This window comes from Chiloscyllium plagiosum, chromosome 41 (assembly GCF_004010195.1).
Source record: "Chiloscyllium plagiosum isolate BGI_BamShark_2017 chromosome 41, ASM401019v2, whole genome shotgun sequence".
NCBI lineage: Eukaryota > Metazoa > Chordata > Chondrichthyes > Orectolobiformes > Hemiscylliidae > Chiloscyllium > Chiloscyllium plagiosum.
In genome coordinates this window covers 11,940,487-11,960,951 of record NC_057750.1, presented here as the reverse complement: position 1 = coordinate 11,960,951, position 20,465 = coordinate 11,940,487, and the positions used below count along the sequence as shown (strand labels likewise).

Below are 20,465 nucleotides of genomic sequence, written 5' to 3'. Positions count from 1 at the left end.
CACAGCAGGTCAGGCAGCATCCGAGGAGCAGGAAAATCAACGTTTCAGGTGTAAGCCCTCATCAGGAAATGAAGTCTGGTTAGTGCCAAAAACTCTTGGCATAGACCAGCTACCCTCCATCTTCATAACACTCCTTTCACCTTGCCCCGATGCTAAGGCTATATTGCATATCACAGATGGAAATTCTTATAAATATTAGAATTTATGTATTCATTTCGGTATTTGATTGAGTCCTGGCATAAGAGTATGGCAGCTGAAAATGTGTTGCTGGAAAAGCGCAGCAGGTCAGGCAGCATCCAATTCCGATATGGTCAGGAAGAACTGTTTGTTTAGTGTATGGATTCTTCTGTGGATGAAGAACGGTGGAGGACCTTTACAGGTCTGTGAGAGTGTTGCCCTGAGCTGGGGTAGGGCTGACTGTAGGGAATGTAGGTAGCGGCGCATGGCTGCAAGCGTGGAGTGGAGGATCTGGAGGGAGGTCTGTTGCTGGAGGCTTTGGATTTGTTGTAGGTACTGGTTGTCCTGGTTGGGTCCAAATTCTGTTGGTCTGAACGTAGTCCAGAGTCCGTGCAGGGTCAGTCGGTTCCGTAGGCAGGTGCTGAGGAAGGAGATGTGGCTGTGGTAGCGAGTCTGTTTGAGAACGTGGCTGAAGAGCTTCTGGGCAGAGGAGATGACCTGGGGTGTGCAGTGAGAGAGGGACTCACTGAAATCCTTGGAGAGGGAGTTAAAAATCACACAATACCATGTTATAGTCCAATAGGTTTAATTGGAAGCACACTAGCTTTCGGAGCGACGCTCCTTCATCAGGTGATTGTGGAGGGCTCGATCGTAACACAGATGTGATGTAACTGCAGTTACATCACACTGCAAATTTTTGCTTTAAATTCTGTGTTATGATCGAGCCCTCCACAATCACCTGATGAAGGAACGTCGCTCCGAAAGCTAGTTGCTTCCAATTAAACCTGTTGGACTATAACCTGGTGTTGTGTGATTTTTAACTTTGTACACCCCACTTCAACACCGGCATCTCCGAATCATTACTTGTAGAGGGAGGAAGAGAGCTTCTTCAAGGAAGGCATCCTTGCAAGAGGATTCGCAGTAGGTTAAAATCTTCTAGGAGGAAGTGAGGACTGCAGATCTTCTGTGGATGAAGAACAGTAGAGGTCCTTTGCAGGTCTGTGAGAGTGTTGTCCTGAGCTGGGGTAGGGCTGATTGCAGGGAATGTAGGTAGCTGAAAACGTATTTTCAGCTCTGATCTCCAGCATCTGCAGTCCTCACTTTCTCCTATAAGAGTATGGCAAGAGAGTAGGGTGGACTACATTCTGTGGAAGTTTGAGAGGTATTCTCATTGAAATATATAAAATTGTTAGAGAATTTTATAGCGGAAATACAAAGAAGCTGGTTTTTCCCTGGTTAGAGGGCTGACACTCTGAGTCATTGCTGCAGGATAAGGGTTTAGCCATTTTGGAATGAGATGTGAATGTGTTTTTCACTCAGAGAGAGCTCAGAATTCTCCACTGCAGAGGGCTGTCAAAGTTTGGCAATGATTATGTTTACAGCTGAAATAGATAGATTTTTAGCTACTATGGGAATTGAGAGAGATAGTTATTCAAGTGCTGTATTGGAACCAGGTGGATCGCATTGACTACATGATTGGAGCTGTTAACCTGGGCCAATCAAGAAAGCCCTAGCTGACCAATATTAGCAGGAGATTTCCTTTCTTCCTGGTGGTGGAAATTGAATAAAGATTTGTACACCTGTTGTCTTTTTTTAAAAAAAAATTAATGGGAGGTTTAGCCTCTCCTCAGTCTGTCTCTGAGCTGGCTGGCTACAGCCAGTGTACTGTGCACAAGTAAATAAAGGGTGACTTGGTGATGGGATACCAGCCTCTGGGCAGTTATTACAGTGGTGATGAGAGTTAGGTAGCACATGCCTTCATTTGGGAAGCTTGACTTGTTTGACCCTGATGTCGAAGACTAAGCCCAGTGTGTGGAAAGAATGTGATTTTTTTTTCCGGGCAATTGACATTGGAGCACATGAAGCAATGATTAATGGACCCATAAGCATTTTTGGTTACAAGGGGCTTAACCTTCCCAAAGGCACCAGGCACCTTCCAAGAGTTGATGGCGTTGGCTAAGAAATATTATGACCCTCAAACCGCCTCTATTTCTGAGATGCTATCAGTTTTGTTCAGCTGTTAGAGAACCGGGGGGGATTCAATTCAGGATTTTTGATGACTGGCAAAGGTTTGTGATTTTGGGTTAACTCTGAATGAGATACTGAAAGACCTTTTGGTATGTGGGATTAATGACGTAACCATGCAGAAGCCCAACGGGACTTCAAACAGGCACTACAACTGGCTCTGTTATTAGAAAATGTGACAAGTGAAGCATGGGAGCTACAGGGCATCCCAATGGAAGTGGACTCCACCACCTGTCTGACTGAGTTTGAGGAACACCACTTGAGTGAAGGCAATTGCAGAGCCTCATGCAGGACATATCCTGAACAGACCCAAGGCCAACCCCACAGCAGAACCACACATCAAAGTCGAGCCTTGGCCAAGAAGCTAAATGTTCTTGAGGATCTGGACCAATGAGCCATTGTAGTTGCTGCTGTTATGTTGACTCAAGACAGCAAAGCAGTCCTACAGGCCTGACGTGAGTAGGAAAATCCGTAGGCCGCTACCCAGGAGAGTGCACACTCTGGAAAGTTCTTGTACATGTGGGTTGCAACAATTAAATTGCTTGGTGATGCCCAAATTGGAACTGATTAAAATTAATGTTTAATTAATTGGATACCAAGTTCCCATGGAGTTCAACACCAGTGCAGCTGTATCTGTGGTTGCAGAATCTGTCTTTAACAAGATTCACTCGAGACTTCAACTCTTATTTTTTGCACAGACCTCAGCCAGACTGAGAACATCACTGGGGAACCATCACAGATTATGGATACAACTTCAGTTCTTGTGTCCTGTGAGAAGCAGTTAGTGCTGTTCCCACTGATGATAGTAAAAGGATTGGGCCCAAGCCAACTAGGGGGGAGTTGGTTGAGAAAGGTTCTGAGTAGAAGATGGCGTATTACTATATGGAGCAAGGGTGATTGTCCCAAGTAAAGGTCACCACCAGTTACTGGCTGAACTCCACCAGGGTCATTCCCTAGGGTTTTCCAAACTGGAGGTGCTAGCAAAATGCTGTACCTGGTGGCCAGGATTAGATGCTGACATGGCTGTGTTGGTGAGGCACTGGCCAGAGTACCAACAAGGACAAAGGTTGCCACCAGCAGCTCCCCCGCATTCATGAGAATGGCTGGCACCTGGACTCTGTTACATGCCGGTCCTTTCATGGGCTCAACGTTCCTGGGCGGCACAGTGGCACAGTGGTTGGCACTGCTGCCTCGCAGCGCCAGAGACCTGGGTTCAATTCCCGCCTCAGGCGATTGTCTGTGTGGAGTTTGCACGTTCTCACCGTGTCTGCGTGGGTTTCCTCCGAGTACTCCGGTTTCCTCCCACAGTCCAAAGATGTGCAGGTCAGGTGAATTGGCCATGCTAAATTGTCCGTAGTGTTAGGTAAGGGGTAAATGTAGGGGTAGGGATAGGGGTGGGTTACGCTTCGGCGGGTCGGTGTGGACTTGTTGGGCCGAAGGGCCTGTTTCCACACTGTAAAGTAATCTAAAATCTAATCTAATTATGGAGTCCCATTCACAGTGGTTGGATGTGCATAAAGTTCACTCAGCAAACTTCGGGATGACGATTGAAAAGCTTTGAACATCATGATACACTGACTCCCAGAAGTATTGGTCATGGACAATGGGATGTCAGGGGCGGCACGGTGGCACAGTGGTTAGCACTGCTGCCTCACAGCGCCAGAGACCTGGGTTCAATTCCCGCCTCAGGCGACTGTCTGTGTGGAGTTTGCACATTCTCCCTGTGTCTGCGTGGGTTTCCTCCGGGTGCTCCGGTTTCCTCCCACAGTCCAAAAACGTGCAGGTCAGGTGAATTGGCTATAGTAAATTGCCCGTAGAGTTAGGCGCAGGGGTAAATGTAGGGGAATGGGTCTGGGTTGGCGCGCTTCGGCGGGTCGGTGTGGACTTGTTGGGCCGAAGGGCCTGTTTCCACACTGTAAGTAATCTAATCTAATCTAATCTAGCAGCAGAGAATTTGAATACTTCCTAAAGTCAAATGGCCTTCAGCACCATACCATCCATCATCCAATGATCTAGTGGAAAGAACACTCCAAATGTTGAAGACACACTTAAAGAGGCAGACTGCAGCATCACCTGATACCAAACTGTTCCGGTTCACGTTTGCTTATAGGATCAGCCCACACGCAACGACAGGGATGGCTCCAACAGAATTGCTAATGGGGAAGAGACTCCACAACAGGTTAAACCTGATATTTCCAGGTCTGGAGGCGGGTGGAAGATAAAATGGCAGCAGGAACAGCAGTACTGCCCCCATGTCTCTACGTGAGAGAGACAGTTTAATTCAGGAGATGAAGTTTGGTGTCAGAACCATGGGAATGGCCCTGTATGGGTACAAGGCCATGTTGACGCACTGTGACTTACAAAGTTCAGGTAGATGATACAGTCCTGAACAAACACGTCAATCACCTGCAAATGGGGAGGAGCAAAACCTATCTGGCCCCTCAGAGCAGCTCGAAGGCCTGTTGGAAACCATAGGTGCTTGCCCTCCATCTAGTATCAAGGAAACCTCATAGTCTCAGATGGATGCCGCCTCAATACTGTTACCACTGAAGAAGAGGAGGAAACTCTCCTGAGACGCTCTGGACGCAAGAGACAGGCAACGGTCCAGCACGCGCCACCTGTGTCAGAGTCCGAGTCAGAGGAACTGGACCTGGGGGTGAAAATGTTCCAGGGAAAGCAACAAGAGAAAGACCAGGCCTACATCCCCAGACCTCTCTCTTCTCTCTCTCTCGCTCTCTCTCTCTCTATAGCTCAATGACCCCAATACAGGGACAACGCTTTCACCCCTAAGTCATATAGTTACACTTTCAAACTCCACTCCAGAGATGCAAACATGCAATCTGGACTGACAGTCTGAGTGTAGTACTAAAGAACTATTGTCTTACAAGGGGGAGGTGAAAATGTGTTGCTGGAAAAGCGCAGCAGGTCAGGAATCCTGAAGAAGGGCTCATGCCCGAAACGTCGATTCTCCTGCTCCTTGGATGCTGCCTGACCTGCTGCGCTTTTCCAGCAACACATTTTCAGCTCTGATCTCCAGCATCTGCAGTCCTCACTTTATCTTACAAGGAAGAGGTTAAACTAAGGCTCCACCTGACCTCTGTGGTAGATATAAGCAATTCTGTTGTACTCTTGGAGGTAGGCTAGTATTTAATTCTGAAGTAACACATAAACCAGATGACCTGGTCATTATCTCTACTGTTTATGGAATCTTATTATGTGTAGCATTAATTAACCTGCTTCCAACATTCAAATAGTAACTACACTTCAGAAAAAGTGCTTCAGTAGGTATAAAGCACTTTGGGATATCTGACATTATGATAGATGTGATATAAATGCAAATTTGTATGTTTTCGTCTTCAGACATACCCATATCTAGTGACAGATAAAAGTTCAGCTCATGCTATTTGGTTGTGACATTTTCCAGCCTCCACAAGTTGACATTCCTCCCACCCTAACTCAGCTCATTACCATTTCTTGTGTTCTTTCATGTCTACAGCTGTACGATTTGCTTCCCAGCATTTTGGATCACCTCCCAGGCCCTCACAACAGGCTTTTCAAAAACGCAGCGAAAATAAAAGATTTCCTGAGAGAAATGATCCAAAATCACAAAGACGCACACACCAAAGACAGGCCCTGGGATTTCATTGCCAGTTTCCTCGCTAAAATGGAAGAGGTTTGTAAACAAGTTTTGAATAAATTCTGTCAGTATTGATCTTTGCCAGAAACTCTGGGCTTTGAGCTACTGAACTGCCTACCAAAAAGCTGGCTGCACTCTAGTTCATTCAAAGCAATATAAAAGAATAGGATAGTCATTGGATAAGTGGGGAAATAAAGGGATGTTGAGATGTTGCTGGACTAGCAATCTCGGGGCCCAGGTTAACATTTCAGAAGCAAGAGTTCAAATCCCATGGCGGCTGATAGAATCTAAATTAAATCAATACATTTTTAATAAAATTTTCAGTTAGAGCGAGCACGATTTCCTTTTCTTTGTTCTTTACATGGCATGATGTCATCGATGGCATGGCCAGCATTAGTTGCCTATCCCCAAGCGTGCTTGAACTGAGTGGCATGCCAGGCAATTTCAGAAGGCAACCACATTGCTGTGGGTCTGGAGTCACATGTAGGCCAGACTGGGTAAAGGTGGCAGATTTCCTTCCCTAAAGGATATCAGTGACCAAGAGATTGAAGTGATTTGAAAAGAATGCACACCATCACCTCCTCAAAGTGCAACTTAGAGAATCAGTAATGAATGCCAGCCATGTCAGTGCAAATCTCATCCTAAGTGAGTGAGTTAAAAATACCATTGGCAAAAAGGATCCCAAAGGTGATATTCAATTAAGACCAAGAATGTTCTCCCAGCCTTGTATATATTCCCCAGCCAGCAACTCCAATTAAAATTAAATATTGGCTGTCCTTCTAATTCACGGATGGGTTTCAATGTGCACAAATTGTCTGTTGTGTTTGTCTACAGTTAACATCTTTCAACGTGACTTTGTTAGCTTGGGACATTCTGAAAGACCTGAAAGGTGCCTCTTAAATGTGCCATTTTCAATAATTATGTTACTGACAGTGAACCATTGGTATTGCCAAGAGCAGCAGCAGCTCAATAGCAACATACACATAGAGCCAAATCAGATGATCAACACCCAGAGACGTGATCATTGTCCCTTATTGCCTCTGGCACCACCCAAGACATCCCAGAGTAGTTGGCTAGTAACTGTTGCCCATTAGCCTGATCTTATGATAAGTTACATTCTTTATTATTGCTCTCCTGCTTTCTTTTCTCCCAGGAGGAAGACAACCCCAAAACTGAATTCAATGATGAGAACCTTCTTCTGTCCATATTTAACATATTTCTTGCCGGGACAGATACCACCAGCTCCACCATGCGATGGGGGCTCCTGCTATTCCTGAAGTACCCAGATGTCCAAGGTGGGAAGAACAGTCATTGTGTACTCATTAGCTATTTGATTTGTATATACCAGAGTGCCCAGTACACATGGCAGTAAATGTGTGAGTATATATTGTAGGTGAAGCTGTGTGGTCACGCCAGTTCTCCATGCTCTGTGAGCTGCTGTTCCTGATTAAGGTTGCTATGAACGGCCTCTTTAAGTGTAAGAAACAAAATAGCCTGCATGGCCTGGTGTGGTTGAGGAAAATCTAGAAGAGACTTAGCTGGTTAAAAAGGTAGTTTATTGAATATTAAAAGGTAGTTGCAGGTTATGTTGATATGATGGAACAGGGACTATGAGGACCTGAATGTTCGGTCTCACTCCCTCTGAGATCAAATGTTGTTCTGTCTATAATTCCATAAGGCATTAACGTATGGCACATCTCAGAATTAACCTTTTCAGACTCATAAAGAACACCACATACTTTTAGCAAGGGCTCTCTGTAAAAGCGATCTGTGGTAAACTTCCCCCTGTGATAGCATCAGCAAAATACTTTTCGGTATCAATGGATGCAGCTCCATCTTTCACTCTTGTTATCTTGGAGTTGCCTTATGTTTACTGCATTGTTGGAGATACCATCTTCTGGATGAGATGCTGAACTGCAGCTCTGTCCCAATGAACAATCTCACGTTAGAAGGTGAGCGGGAAATTATTGCGGTGTCCTGTCTGGCGAATGTCCATTAATCAATAGTGGCTCAGCAGAGATCTGGCTTCTTTGCTGCTTACAGCCTCTGAGCTAGAGGCTTGTGGATTCAAGTCCACACCAGGGATTTGATCTTCTACTATTGAGTATTATACAATTAGCTACAGAATTTGACTCAAAATTACTTTCAAAAATAAATATCACCTCTCACACGTGGTTTTGCTACGTAGTGCACTGTTCATTCTGAAGTGTGAAACCATAGAAATGTTCATAACTCTCACACTGAAGAAGAACTCAGCACTGGAGATATATTGCAAGGTGGGCAATGCTGCTCAGGAATATTCGATGATATTTTTCACCCATGTGTTCTTCACTGCTCACTTTCCACTTTCCCTCTTCCTGCTCAAAACCTATTACACCACAGTAACTTTCTTCTAATTGGATACCCAACCACCTTAATGTGCAACATTAACTGTTTCTCCCTCAACAGACGCTGGCTAACACTGAATATTTCTAGCATTTTCTCTTCATATTTTCAATTATACATCAGGTGGTAGCTGTTAGAACTGATTCTGCTGTTGCTATTTACACCTTCTTAGACTAATGCTCCCCCCACCTTTTCCCACCATTTTGAGGATTGAAAGTTACTGTGACATCCCCCAATGAAAACAGAGAGGTTAAGGAGCTCGGGAAGAAGACATAGAGCAGGGAGGGGGAGAGGAGACCTGTGGGATAGGTGGGAGGGGCATGAATTTCCTCAGTAGCCACTGCTGTCTCATGATTCTAAGATTTCAGGTCACGACCCTACTTGGAGGATGCCCATGTTTTATTTCATTATTTGTCCCATTACTATCCCTTTGTCAGTTAATCACCATTGCTCTCCAACCCATTACAGACTTACTTAATTGCTTTGAAGAAAAATGCTCATGAAGTACAAAGCTGGAATTCAACAAAGCCATAAATTCATCTTACTTTTCTGCATTTATTTTATATCTAAAACAAATAGGAAGTGGCAATATTGGCTCCAACGGCTCTTCGCCTCTCCTTCCAAACTATCTCATTGATCCACGTTAATGGGATCAATGCTCAGTGTTTACCTAAGTCTCAAAATAATCACTTGATTGTACAGAACTTAATTAGATATTGCTGAAGCAAGAGACAGTCTGACAAGTCAGGACAGATATAAGAATGCTGAAATTCAAAGAAAGCAAAAATTTATACTGCATGTATAAAGGATTCTGATTGTTGGCAAGTCGACTATGATTGTTTGAGGCAATGCCATGGAGAATGAATCCTGGAGACATTATCCACCAGGTTTTTATTTAATTCAACAAAGGCCTTAACCCCCTGGTACATAGTATAAACGTGGGAGCCTAGAATTGGACAGAGAGCTGCAGGTGAGATCTAAGCCATGTTTTATTGATATGATTAAATATAGCCTTTCTTTTGAATCCCATATTTCTGTCTAGAGACCCATGGATCCTGGATGTTTTCTAAGGGCCACTTGTTCTGCTACTATCACTTCCACTTAAGTCCATCTCTTTCTGGAGTCCCTTTGAAATTCTACCATTTGGCTCAGAATGCCTCATCTTGTTCTTCCAACCAAAATTCATCACTATATGCTTTTCTTCATCAAATTCCCTCTGACAGATGTTTGCCCATTTGTCTATGTCCTCCTGAAGTCCTCACTGTTTACTACATCTGCAAATTTCTGTCATCTTTCAAATGATGTCTCATTTACCAGAATCCAGGTCATTGACACAGGCATAGATAGAGCAGTGGAACTAATATTGACACATCAGCAGCATTGGTGTATACATTTCATGTGAAAACAGCCACCCTTGCCTGATATTCTGTTTTATGCATCAACACAGTCCCCGCTTCTTTCATTCAAGCACTTCAATTCCTGATGTGTTTATTATGTGGTTCACAGTCTTCTGTCTCTGAAGGGTAGGGCCAGTTTAAGAGTGTGTGTGTGCGTGTCTATGTATTTGTGTGTGCATCTGTGTGTACATTTGATTGGTGTGTTTCAGAAAGTGGGTCATTCACAAGGGCAAAGGGGGCACACCTTTAAAACACATTCAAAAACTGAAACAGTAATACCAAAGCAAATGTTTTCAGAATCTTCTCCCCCAGGTGACCATTTGCAGATCTGGACTCAGGTAGTTTGATTCCTGTTTTACAAAACATTTATACCGATGCATCCTCCCCTCGCTTTTGCCCTTAAAGTAGAAGACCATGCTCCCATCAGCATCCATTCCATTACGCATTTGTCCAGTGACTGCAGCTCCTCATTCCTCTGCCATCTGCCTGGTTCCTTTCTCTGCAGTCCAGTTCTGTGCTCCCTGCCCCTCACTGAGGACCCCTCATCATGTACCACCTCTAGTCCTTTCCAATGCTGATGATGGTTGTACTTTTCCAGAAAAAATTCAGAATGAGATTGACGAGGTGATCGGGTCTGAACGCACACCCACCATGGAAGATAGAGAAAAGATGCCTTACACCAACGCAGCTATCTGTGAGGTCCAGCGATACTCCAACATTATCCCATTAAATCTCCCACACACAGTGACGAGAGACACAGACTTCAAGGGATTTGTGATTCCAAAGGTAACGTGCCCAGTTTTAGCCATTCTAATCTGCTTCAGTTTCTGTTGCTGTCTGCATCAGTCCATTCTTGCTTACAGGCAAAACAAATTGGGGTTGGTGAATCTTGTGGGACCATTTACAAAATCCAGTGGGATAAGGCCAATGTGGCAAACCCAGAGGGATGTTCTCATTGCAAAAGTTCCAGAGACCCATGGCACATTAAAGAGAAATGGAGTTCTTCCTGGTGTGTCACACAATCTTGTTCATTCTTTGAGGTAGAGATGACCATGTCTATTACTGGAGGATGATTGGGAGGCTTCTGATAGGTGACTGCTAAGCGCAGTCTATGCCCAGAGGAATCTGCTGCACATCTTAAAAAAATTTATTCACAGGATGTAGGCATCACTGTCAAGGCTGGCACTTATTGCCCATCCCTAATAGCTCTGCTTGCTACGCCATTTCAGAGGGCATTTGTTCAGTCATCTACATTTCCGCGAAAGATACTGGCTTCATTAACAACACAGATCTTAACATTAATCTTAATTCATGTGTTTATTTTTGATAGGGAATGATTGTCATCCCTGTGCTTGCGTCTGTTTTGTACGACTGCAGTTGTTGGGAGAATCCAAAATCATTCAACCCGGATCGTTTTCTGGATGAGGAAGGGCGATTCAAGAAAAATGAAGCTTTCATGCCGTTTTCATCAGGTTTGGGCAATATTTATGCCGGGTGTTTTTTTTAGATTACTTACAGTGTGGAAACAGGCCCTTCGGCCCAATAAGTGCAACCCACCGATACTTTTATTTTAAATTGCAAAAGCAAGGCCAGGGGACCAAAGCCCATAGTATAATGTTGAAATGCTAAGGACAGAAGTGAGACAGTGAAAGAGGCAGTGATTTATTTCTGCCAAACTTATCTTCTCAAGAACCTATAAACCAAAATCAAGATTAGAATTGCAGCTTTCAAATGTAAGTTTAAGATTGTTAAAAGATTTGTTAGGGCAAATGAAAACTATTTCCTCTGGTGAGAGAGTTCAGAACGATGAGGAGCGGAGCCTTAAAATGTGTATCAGGCTATTCAGGGATCATAGCTTAAAAATGTGTTGCTGGAAAAGCGCAGCAGGTCAGGCAGCATCAAAGGAACAGGAGAATCGACGTTTCAGGCATAAGCCTTTCTTCAGGAATGAGGAAGGTGTGCCAAGCAGGCTAAGAAAAAAGGTAGGGAGGAGGGACTTGGGGGAGGGGCGTTGGGAATACGATAGGTGGAAGGAGGTTAAGGTGAGGGTGATAGGCCGGAGAGGAGCTGGGGGCGGAGAACTCGGGAAGAAGATTGCAGGTCAAGAAGGCGATGCTGAGGGTAGGGACTGAGAAAAGATGGGGGAGGGGAAATGAGAAAGCTGGAGAAATCTGCATTCATCCCTTGTGGTTGGAGGGTTCCTAGGCGGAAGATGAGGCGCTCTTCCTCCAGGCGTCGTGTTGCTATGTTCTGGCGATGGAGGAGGCCAAGGACCTGCATGTCCTTGGCGGAGTGGGAGGGGGAGTTAAAGTGTTCAGCCACGGAGCGGTTGGGTTGGTTGGTGCGGGTGTCCCAGAGATGTTCAGGGATCATAGCAGGAAGTATTTCTTCACACAAAGGCTGGTGGGTTTAAAGGTAGGGAATAGATTCCCTTTCAAATTAAAGGTGAGAAAATATTCTCTCTTAAAGAGTCATTGGAGTTTGGATTTTCTCTCCCAGAAAGTAAGGAGCAGGGATCTCTAAACTTACTCAAGGCTGAGTTGGATAGATGTTTGATAATGAAAGATGGGGAGAGGATTGGAAAGTGGGTCTGAGATCACTTTCAGATCAGTTGTGATCTTGTTGAATGTTGGAGATAGCCCAAAACTCCAAATGGCCTGCTGCTGTTTCTAACTCCTCCAATCCTCTGCAGTGGAAACCTGAGGTCCTCTTCCCTGTTAAGCTACTGAGGCTGGGAGAGGCAATTGAAAGATTCAGAATGGACAGACTTTGTTAGGCAAGGGTTTTAAAGATTTAACCAAAGTGGGTTAATGGAGTTCAGACATAGATGAGCCATAATTTAATTCAGTAGTGGAACTGGCACAGGGGTCTTGTGCTGCTCTTATATCTGAGGCAGTGTACATGGAGCTTGGGAAGAATGAAAGAAGATTCAAAACAAAGCAGCGACCCTTAATCTCACAGAAATACACGAGCTTCATATTCTATAATTTCATTTTAAAACACTCCTATCTAGAAGCTTTAAAAATATGGAGAGTAGGAGCCATTCAGCCATCTGTGCCTGAAGCAGAGGCCGTGGGTCTGGATTTTAACCTTCAGTGGGTAACGAGCAATAGACAAACTGTGCTGATGATTTTACACGTCAGTTGCCCTTGGAAAATGTTTACATTCTGCTGCTAATTACCCGCCTGGTGGATGGTTGTTGGGAATGGGGACGGCAAGTTGCTCATCAACACAAGATGGAGAGTAGGATCTGGACCAGGTGACAGTGCTCCTGTGCTTGGTGAGTGCTGTTGGCCTAAACCTTTCTGCTTGGGACAGGGCGGCATGGTGGCTCAGTGGTTAGCACTGCTGCTTCACAGCACCAGAGTCCAAGGTTCAATTCCAGCCTCGGGCAACTGTCTGTGTGGAGTTTGCACATTCTCCCTGTGTCTGCGTGGGTTTCCTCCGGTTGCTCTGGTTTCCTCCCACAGTCCAAAGATGTGCAGTTCAGGTGGATTGGCCATGGTAAATTGCTCATAGTGCTAGATGCATTAGTCAGAGAGAAATGGGTCTGGGTGGGTTACTCTTCGGAGGGTCGGTGTGGGCGAAAGGCCTGTTTCCACACTGTAGGGAATCTAATCTAAACTACAAGATGAACTATAAAGTGTAGCACACTTCCATTAGCTACAATGGAGTCTGAGACCTTTATACCCTCAGGTCACATGTCTTGATACAGAGGCGAATGTCATCAACATGTCTCCTAAAGGGATACTGCGTACTAACTGAGACATAACACAATACTGAGAGATGTTTCTCCATGAGAGAGACTAGCTCTAAGAGAGAGTTTAAGAATACAAGGTTGATCTTTTAAAATAATTATTTTCTCTTCGAGTGTCATTGGCCCATGGAATTCTCCTCCCAAGATATCAGTGAAGTCTGGGTCATTGAGCATTTTAAGACTGAGTTAGATTTTTGATCAATAAGGCAGTCAGAATGTATAGAGTGGACAGGAAAGTTGGAGGCCATGGTCAGATCAGCCAGGATTTTAATCGAATAGCAGAGTAGGCTTGATGGGCTGAATGGTCTGATACTACTCCTAATTTGTATGCTTGTAAATCCATCTTCTGGTAACTTTCTATTACTCTATTATGGTGAAGCCAGTTCCTTATATATCTGGATTACTTGTCATGTCTTACAGGGAACCGCATGTGCATTGGTGAGACTGTAGCTCAGATGCAGCTGTTCCTGTTTCTCACAACCCTGCTGCAGAACTTCACCTTGAGATCCCCAGTGGAACCACACACCATTGATATCAGCCCATTGTCCAGTGGTTTCTCAACCCTACATCGACCATACCAGCTATATTGTGTTCCTCGCAAATCAGCACGACAAACGGCCAGCGAGTGATATATTTTTGACAGAAGAATGAAGCCACGTGATCAGTATGAGATTAAAATGGCACCTACAACATTATGATACAAGAAACTAGCATTTCAAAATAATTTGTTTTTAGGATGGGGATAGTTAGAGTCACCAGTTCCCTGATTGCCCTAGTCAACTTGTGACATTGGACTGGACCAGATGGGAACACAACACGTTCACTTCTCTGGACAATGAACAAGTTGATTCTATCACAATCCAACAGCAATACCTCTGAAAATAACTTCCACTCTTTAAACATATCGAAATGTTATCTTGAATGAAGGAAAAGTTATAAAAAGTTGTCTGAAGGTTTTCATGGTGAGGACAGTAATACTACAGAAGATAATTTTTTTCTATATCACATTAAGTCTATGAGTGATGCAGTTGCTACCTTAAAAGATTTCCTTAGCTGGAATTGTAGACCTGAACATTTCTGGCAGCATACGCTACCCATCACCTGAAGCAATGATGGAACAGGTGAAAGAGGTTTATCATTGAAGATCCAGGCACTGAGCCATGGAGGTCATTGCACCCAACTGCCTGTCTTGAGTTACATCCACACTCTCACACAGCCATCTTTACAGGAGGAGAATGTGGAGATGTCAGTGTTAAGAGTGGGGATGGACAAGTTCAGAAGTCCAACAGGTTATAGTCCAACGGGTATATTTGAAATCATAAGCTTTTGGAGTGTTGCCCCTTCGTCAGGCCTCACTTCACCTGACGAAGGAGCAGTACTCCAAAAGCTTGTGATAGCAAATAAACCTGTTGGATTATAACCTGGTGTTATGTGACAGCTGACCTTAGAGGAGGAGTATGGTGAGCATCAGGACACTTCAGGTGTCCTGCAATAGGCAGGCATCTCATGGGATGGAGTGCATCATCATCACAAAATGACATTTTAATTTAAACTGTGATGTGATTTTTGTTACATTGGCTGTCTGCTCTAGCTATCAGAGGAACACAGATATTTGTAGGGCTGGAGGAGGCAATAGAGAAAGGAAGAGATGAGGTCACGAAGCAATTTGAACATGAGGATGGGGATGTGTCAAATTGGCAAGCAAGTGCAGAAATAAGGTACCAGGATAGGACACAATAATCTAGGGCTTAGAAAGGGTGGAATATGAATTGGGGGAAGCATGGTGGGCAAAAAGGCATGGATGAGGATTTTAGCAGTGCATAGGCTAGGTAGACCCAAATGTTTTGCAGTTGGAAGCAGGCAGTCTTTCAGATGGAGCAGATTTGTAGTTGGAAGCTCAATTCAAACAGAAAGCCAACGTTGCAATGACAACAGTTCATTAACCTGAGACACTTGCGAGGAAAGTGACAGGCTAGTAATCAGCAGATTGCAGTATGTGACTATAAGTTAAAGTGCAAGTAGGAATTTGGTTACCTCAGCTTCATGGGATAGGATGCAAATAAAGATGCTGTAAAATTTTTTCTATGTTAGAATTGGGTTCACTGCTTCTGGAAGACTTCCCCTTTCCTGTGAGATCACGTCAATGGGTCAAGCAATTCAGTGTTTATTTCTAATATCAAACCCATCAACAATATCTCTATAATATTTGCAACATGAAATAATTCCATTGGCATAACAGAATTGATTTAATTTCTTCAGCAGTTTCTCATGCAGCTGGATCTGTTTAGTGAGCATTTTGCCACTTATAAGGAAATATATTTGATCAATTTTCTAAAAATGATATTTGTTCTTTGATTAGAAGTCTGTAGTAATATTATTTTGTATCTTACCACTTCTTTGTAATTATATTGCTCATAAATAAATCCAACCTTTAGCCTGTGTAATGGGTTGATTCAGTGCTATTTGTGACTGTAAAGTAAAATGCAGAAAGTGATGACCATTTCATATCATCTCTGGTTTAATAAGTTATCGTTAAATGCTATCTTGCTAGCCTCTTGATGCATGGCACTCAAATAAGAATGCAGATTGCAATTCATGAGATGTCTGTGGCGAGTATTGGGATTAACCCAGATTAAACCATTTCAGTTTTGAGTTTAGGAACATTTCAAGCATCACCACAAAGAGGTTTTTACATGATTGTAATGAGATCTATAGGTTTCAGGGCAAATTTACAACTGTCTATAACTATAGTTTAAATCCAGTTGGCAATGGGGCAGTGATTGAAGAGCAACTAACAGAATTCAATTCCCTAAACAAGAGAAACTGCAACTGACAGGTTAGCGCTACAAATTGGAGATTTTGCATCAGCATGACGCAATTATAGGTCAGGGAAAATACAGGCTAGAAACAGGGTAAAATTTCAATTACTGAGGCTTATTACTGACATTCAAGCAGGTGTAGTACATTTCAATGTACTACTGAGGGAATGATGCATTATCAGAAATTCTGTGTTAGATGGGATTTGGTTGTGATACATAATGGTGTGAGCACCTAGTTCTCAAAATTCCCTCAAACTCAGCTCAAAAATGAAAATCTGATTGATTGTTTTCCTCGTTGCATTTTATGACACTTTACTGTGCAAGAACATTTACTTGTGCAGGAGGAAAATTTGAAGGAAATTTGTTGACAATGAAGTTAGTTAAGGGATCCTGAAGATGTGAAAAGTGTAACACCAAGGTGCTTCATGGCTCGTTCGTACTTTCATTTCTCATACTGGCTGTTCTTCTGGCATGTGAGGCCCAGATACGTGATAAATATTGTACACCAGCCTCTACCATTTAAGGTGTGCCAACACAGCTGTAACCTGCTGACAAACCAAAGTGAGTGGTCAGCGTGAGAAAAAGTCAGAAGAACAAGACGATAAGCTGCAAATCTTGTAAGGTTTCCAGGTAAGCTGGGATGAAACTTTCAGGTATCCCAATTATCAAAGGGTCAATGCAACTACATTTACAGAAACAGCTGTCACTGTATAAGTAGAAATAATTTAACAGGTTTATTAAAAAGCCTTTAGGGTGATCATCTGGATTCCAAAGCTGAGTCATGTAGCTGTTATTTTGCTGCATATCAACCCCCTTCACTTATAAACTTGGTCAGCTGCTTAAAACCATAAATACTAATTGCAAACAATGTACAGATCAGTTTAAAATTCATTTTTAATGGTTCTTTTGTTTAAACATAATTGTTCAATTTTATTCAGTGTAACAAAGTACTGACAAAGTCACAAAGTAAAAGCTTTTGAACTTAACCAAATGTAAAGTTAAATGGCAGATTATCAACAGGGAAAGAGAGCATTGTTTGCACACTATGAAGCATTACTCTAGACTGACAGCCTGGTAGGACATAGGCATCTTGGTGATCATTATTCCTAGGACTACTTAACAAATATTCTTGTAATAACTGGCCTTTGCCTCTGTATCAGAATGGAGAAGCGCTTTCCTATATGAATCAGTGACAACACAAAACTAGTATTAAATTTACAAAAAAAAGTACTTTCCCACGACATGCAATCTTATCTCTATAAGCTATCTGTAAAGTGAAATAAAACACACCATCAGTAGTCTGTGGGTCACTACAGTGCAGGCCACCATCTTGTATACAATAATTTCCTGAAGGTTTTTAAGAGATTTTTCCCCCTCCTCCTCCTCACCTTCTGTTGTAATCCTATTGATAATTAATTTGCCTTTGGTACCATTTCCAATTAGCCTTGCCTTGTATTCCATTAACAGGTGCAGAACACCATTTTAAAAATCTGTTATAAAATTATCCACACAGCCTCTCAGTAGGGCCAAGTCACAAGATCTCTCCCTCTGCCAAAGCAAGCAGCTCTAGGCTACACTGTTATATGAATTGGCTCACTTCATTCTTCAATGATCACACCCAATTTTCAATACATACATTTCTGGACTGAAAGTCAAGTGGCTTCTGAACAGGCATGTGATCTATTGCACAAGATTACCACTTAGGCTGTGAAGGTAGCAAAAAAAATGTCCCTCACAAGGGCCAAAGCTGGGACCTAGCAAACGTGTACAGTTCAGCGACTCACTGTGGGCATCTTTCTCACTCACCAGGGGAGTGGACTCGATGGGCCGAATGGCCTTACTTCCACTCCTATGTCTTATGGTCTTATGGAACCCTCTCTGTATACTTTTGATCACTTTTAACCCTCTGTAATCTCATCATGCCTGCCCAAAACAGGTTATTAGAAGTTACTTGACTACTCACTCAAGTGACAAGATATCAGGAGAGTGGAGAAAAATAGGTAAATTGAATGTTCGAAATTTAGTTCCCTGTGATAATAATATCCTCACCTGCCTCAAATGCAGAGAAATGCGTGATCCCATAATGACTAACTTCAGTTGAAAATATTTAGTGACCAAATAACATGCAGGAAGTAAACACAATTAAATTAAATATCCTAATTATTTAATAATACAGCACAGGAGGCCATTCAGCCCATCATGCCGGTCCAATCAACTCTGAGTAAATGTATCTAGGTTGGTATTTCATGTCTAGATTTGGATCAAGTTATTCACCTCCAGCTCACAAACCATGCCTTTCAAAAATTGTTTTCTTATTTAGAACATTCCAAATAAAGACAATTTGTTCCACAAGTAGAGATCACAAGTTCTACCGTGGAATTTTGTGACAAAAGGCTTATGTTACAAAGTTACCATGTATTTGCTGTCGCAACAAGTCTTGGAATATTTTCACTTACCTTCCTCGTGCACAGCACCTCAGGAAGGATAGATATTCGGCCACACTCTCTCGTCCCCCACACCCACTTCTTCAGGTCCAACCAGATACATACCATACCCCCCCTTCAGGGACCAGGACTGTGTGAAGCAAGTGAAGCAAAACATACCCAAAAACCAAGAGATAGGCAGATTTGTTTTTATTAACAGTATACGTTTGTCAGCTTTTGGAGATGGAAGACAATTTTTTTCAGTTCATCAGCCAAAGTGGCAGTGAAACAAATAGACTGCCTGAATGATATTGTAAAATGATTTGGTTTGGTTTGTACACAATGTGGAGTGTTTAGTTCTTCATTTGAATCCCTGCTTTTTACAATTAGCACAGTTGCCAGACCTGAAGCATATCCAGAGATAGTTCTGAGCGTTCGTTATCCAAGATAGATAGGATACTAAAACCCAACATTGAGATCAAAAATATTCCCTGGGCCCTTAATTATATTTCACACAAACACAAGTTCTTACAAGACGTTATTGACAGCAGTAACACCAAAAAGCTGTGTGTGTGTCATTCAGTCATAAATCTTCCCCAGATACAAAAAGCTGTTTCAACCAGACTCAACGTAAATGCACAAGCAAAGTCACATGAGTAGTTATACATTATATAAAAAAAGTTAACATATTCAAGGTTCTAATTATTTTGAAGAAATTTTGTCATTGATTACCGACAAAATATCGACAGCTTATTAACAGTAAAAAGTTACATAGAAATCTAAAAAGGCTTCATTACACGAAACATCTTAGAATCTTTAAACTGTTTATTCCTTCTCCTTTGCAATTTTTTCAACTTTACAATCACTACTACTATATCGACACAATAAAATGACTGAAAACTGGTGTGTTTCACACCCTGATGCAGCTTTTAAATCTTAAATACAACAGACTGCGAGTAGAATAATTCTGTGTTCTTTTTTTTAAAAAAGGGTTTTGTGACGGTAGCTTTAGAATTTGGGTTTTACTGCTGTGTCCCAGAGCCCTGAGATCCTCCTGAGTAATTCCCATAGCTGTAGTTCCCGTAGTAGTGGTTCCACTGACTCTGGTTCTGGTAATATTGGCTCCACTGCTGTGCATACTGGAGAACAAAAGGGAGAATACAGGCAATGTTAAATCCACAGCAATTAAGCTTCACTGAAAACAACGAACATTTCAAAACGAGTCCAAGTGAATTAAATAAAAACCATACGTCCATGTACCTTTTTTAAAATATGATATGAAATTAGTAAGTTTTGAGAAGATTTGTAGCTCAGGTTGAGGTTCTGGGTGCAGGTTTGCTCGCTGAGCTGGAAGGTTCATTTTCAAACGCTTTGTCCGGAGGCTCACTGAAGATGTTACTTAGTATGGTGACGAAACGTCTGAAAATGAACCTTCCAGCTCGGTGAGCTTAATTCACTTGGACTTGTTTTGAAATGTTCAGGAAGAGCTGATGAAGAGCTTATGCTCGAAACATCGATTCTCCTGCTCCCTTGGATGCTGCCTGACTGGCTGTGTTTTTCTAGCAGCACACTCTTCCACCTCACTCTGAGCCTACCAGACTTGTCCCTTGCAAGTCTGTCCCAGCTACTGGTCCTGGGACTCAGTGACTGCCCCATCTCCCACGAGCGGTGGCTATCACTCCCTGTGGCACTGTTGAGACTACAGAAGCGGCCAGTTTCTGACTGACTAGCGGCTCTTGAAGGCAGGATATCTATCCACAGAATCCAACAATCCTGAATCTGACCATATATGTGCCTGATGCCCTGATAATGACATTGAGACCCCAATACCTGACACCAAAGAAG

General features: G+C 42.8%; 2 protein-coding genes across 3 annotated transcripts in view; one reads left to right on the top strand and one right to left on the bottom strand.

Annotated features, from left to right (window-relative positions):
* The window catches only part of LOC122542870 (cytochrome P450 2C42-like), a 64,974-nt gene extending 49,157 nt beyond the window's left edge, over positions 1-15,817 (top strand). For both annotated transcript variants that reach the window (XM_043680980.1, XM_043680979.1), the window contains exons 5-9: positions 5,699-5,875; positions 6,993-7,134; positions 10,220-10,407; positions 10,952-11,093; positions 13,799-15,817. In XM_043680980.1, the coding sequence (XP_043536915.1) occupies positions 5,699-5,875; positions 6,993-7,134; positions 10,220-10,407; positions 10,952-11,093; positions 13,799-14,007 (858 nt within the window). In that variant the 3' untranslated portion in view covers positions 14,008-15,817. The remainder of the gene's footprint in view (positions 1-5,698; positions 5,876-6,992; positions 7,135-10,219; positions 10,408-10,951; positions 11,094-13,798) is intronic.
* Positions 15,818-17,073: 1,256 nt separating this feature from the next.
* LOC122542868 (heterogeneous nuclear ribonucleoprotein U-like protein 1) overlaps positions 17,074-20,465 on the bottom strand; it is an 81,198-nt gene continuing 77,806 nt past the window's right edge. Inside the window, exon 15 of the mRNA XM_043680971.1 lies at positions 17,074-19,759. Within this exon, the coding sequence (XP_043536906.1) occupies positions 19,643-19,759 (117 nt within the window). The 3' untranslated portion in view covers positions 17,074-19,642. The remainder of the gene's footprint in view (positions 19,760-20,465) is intronic.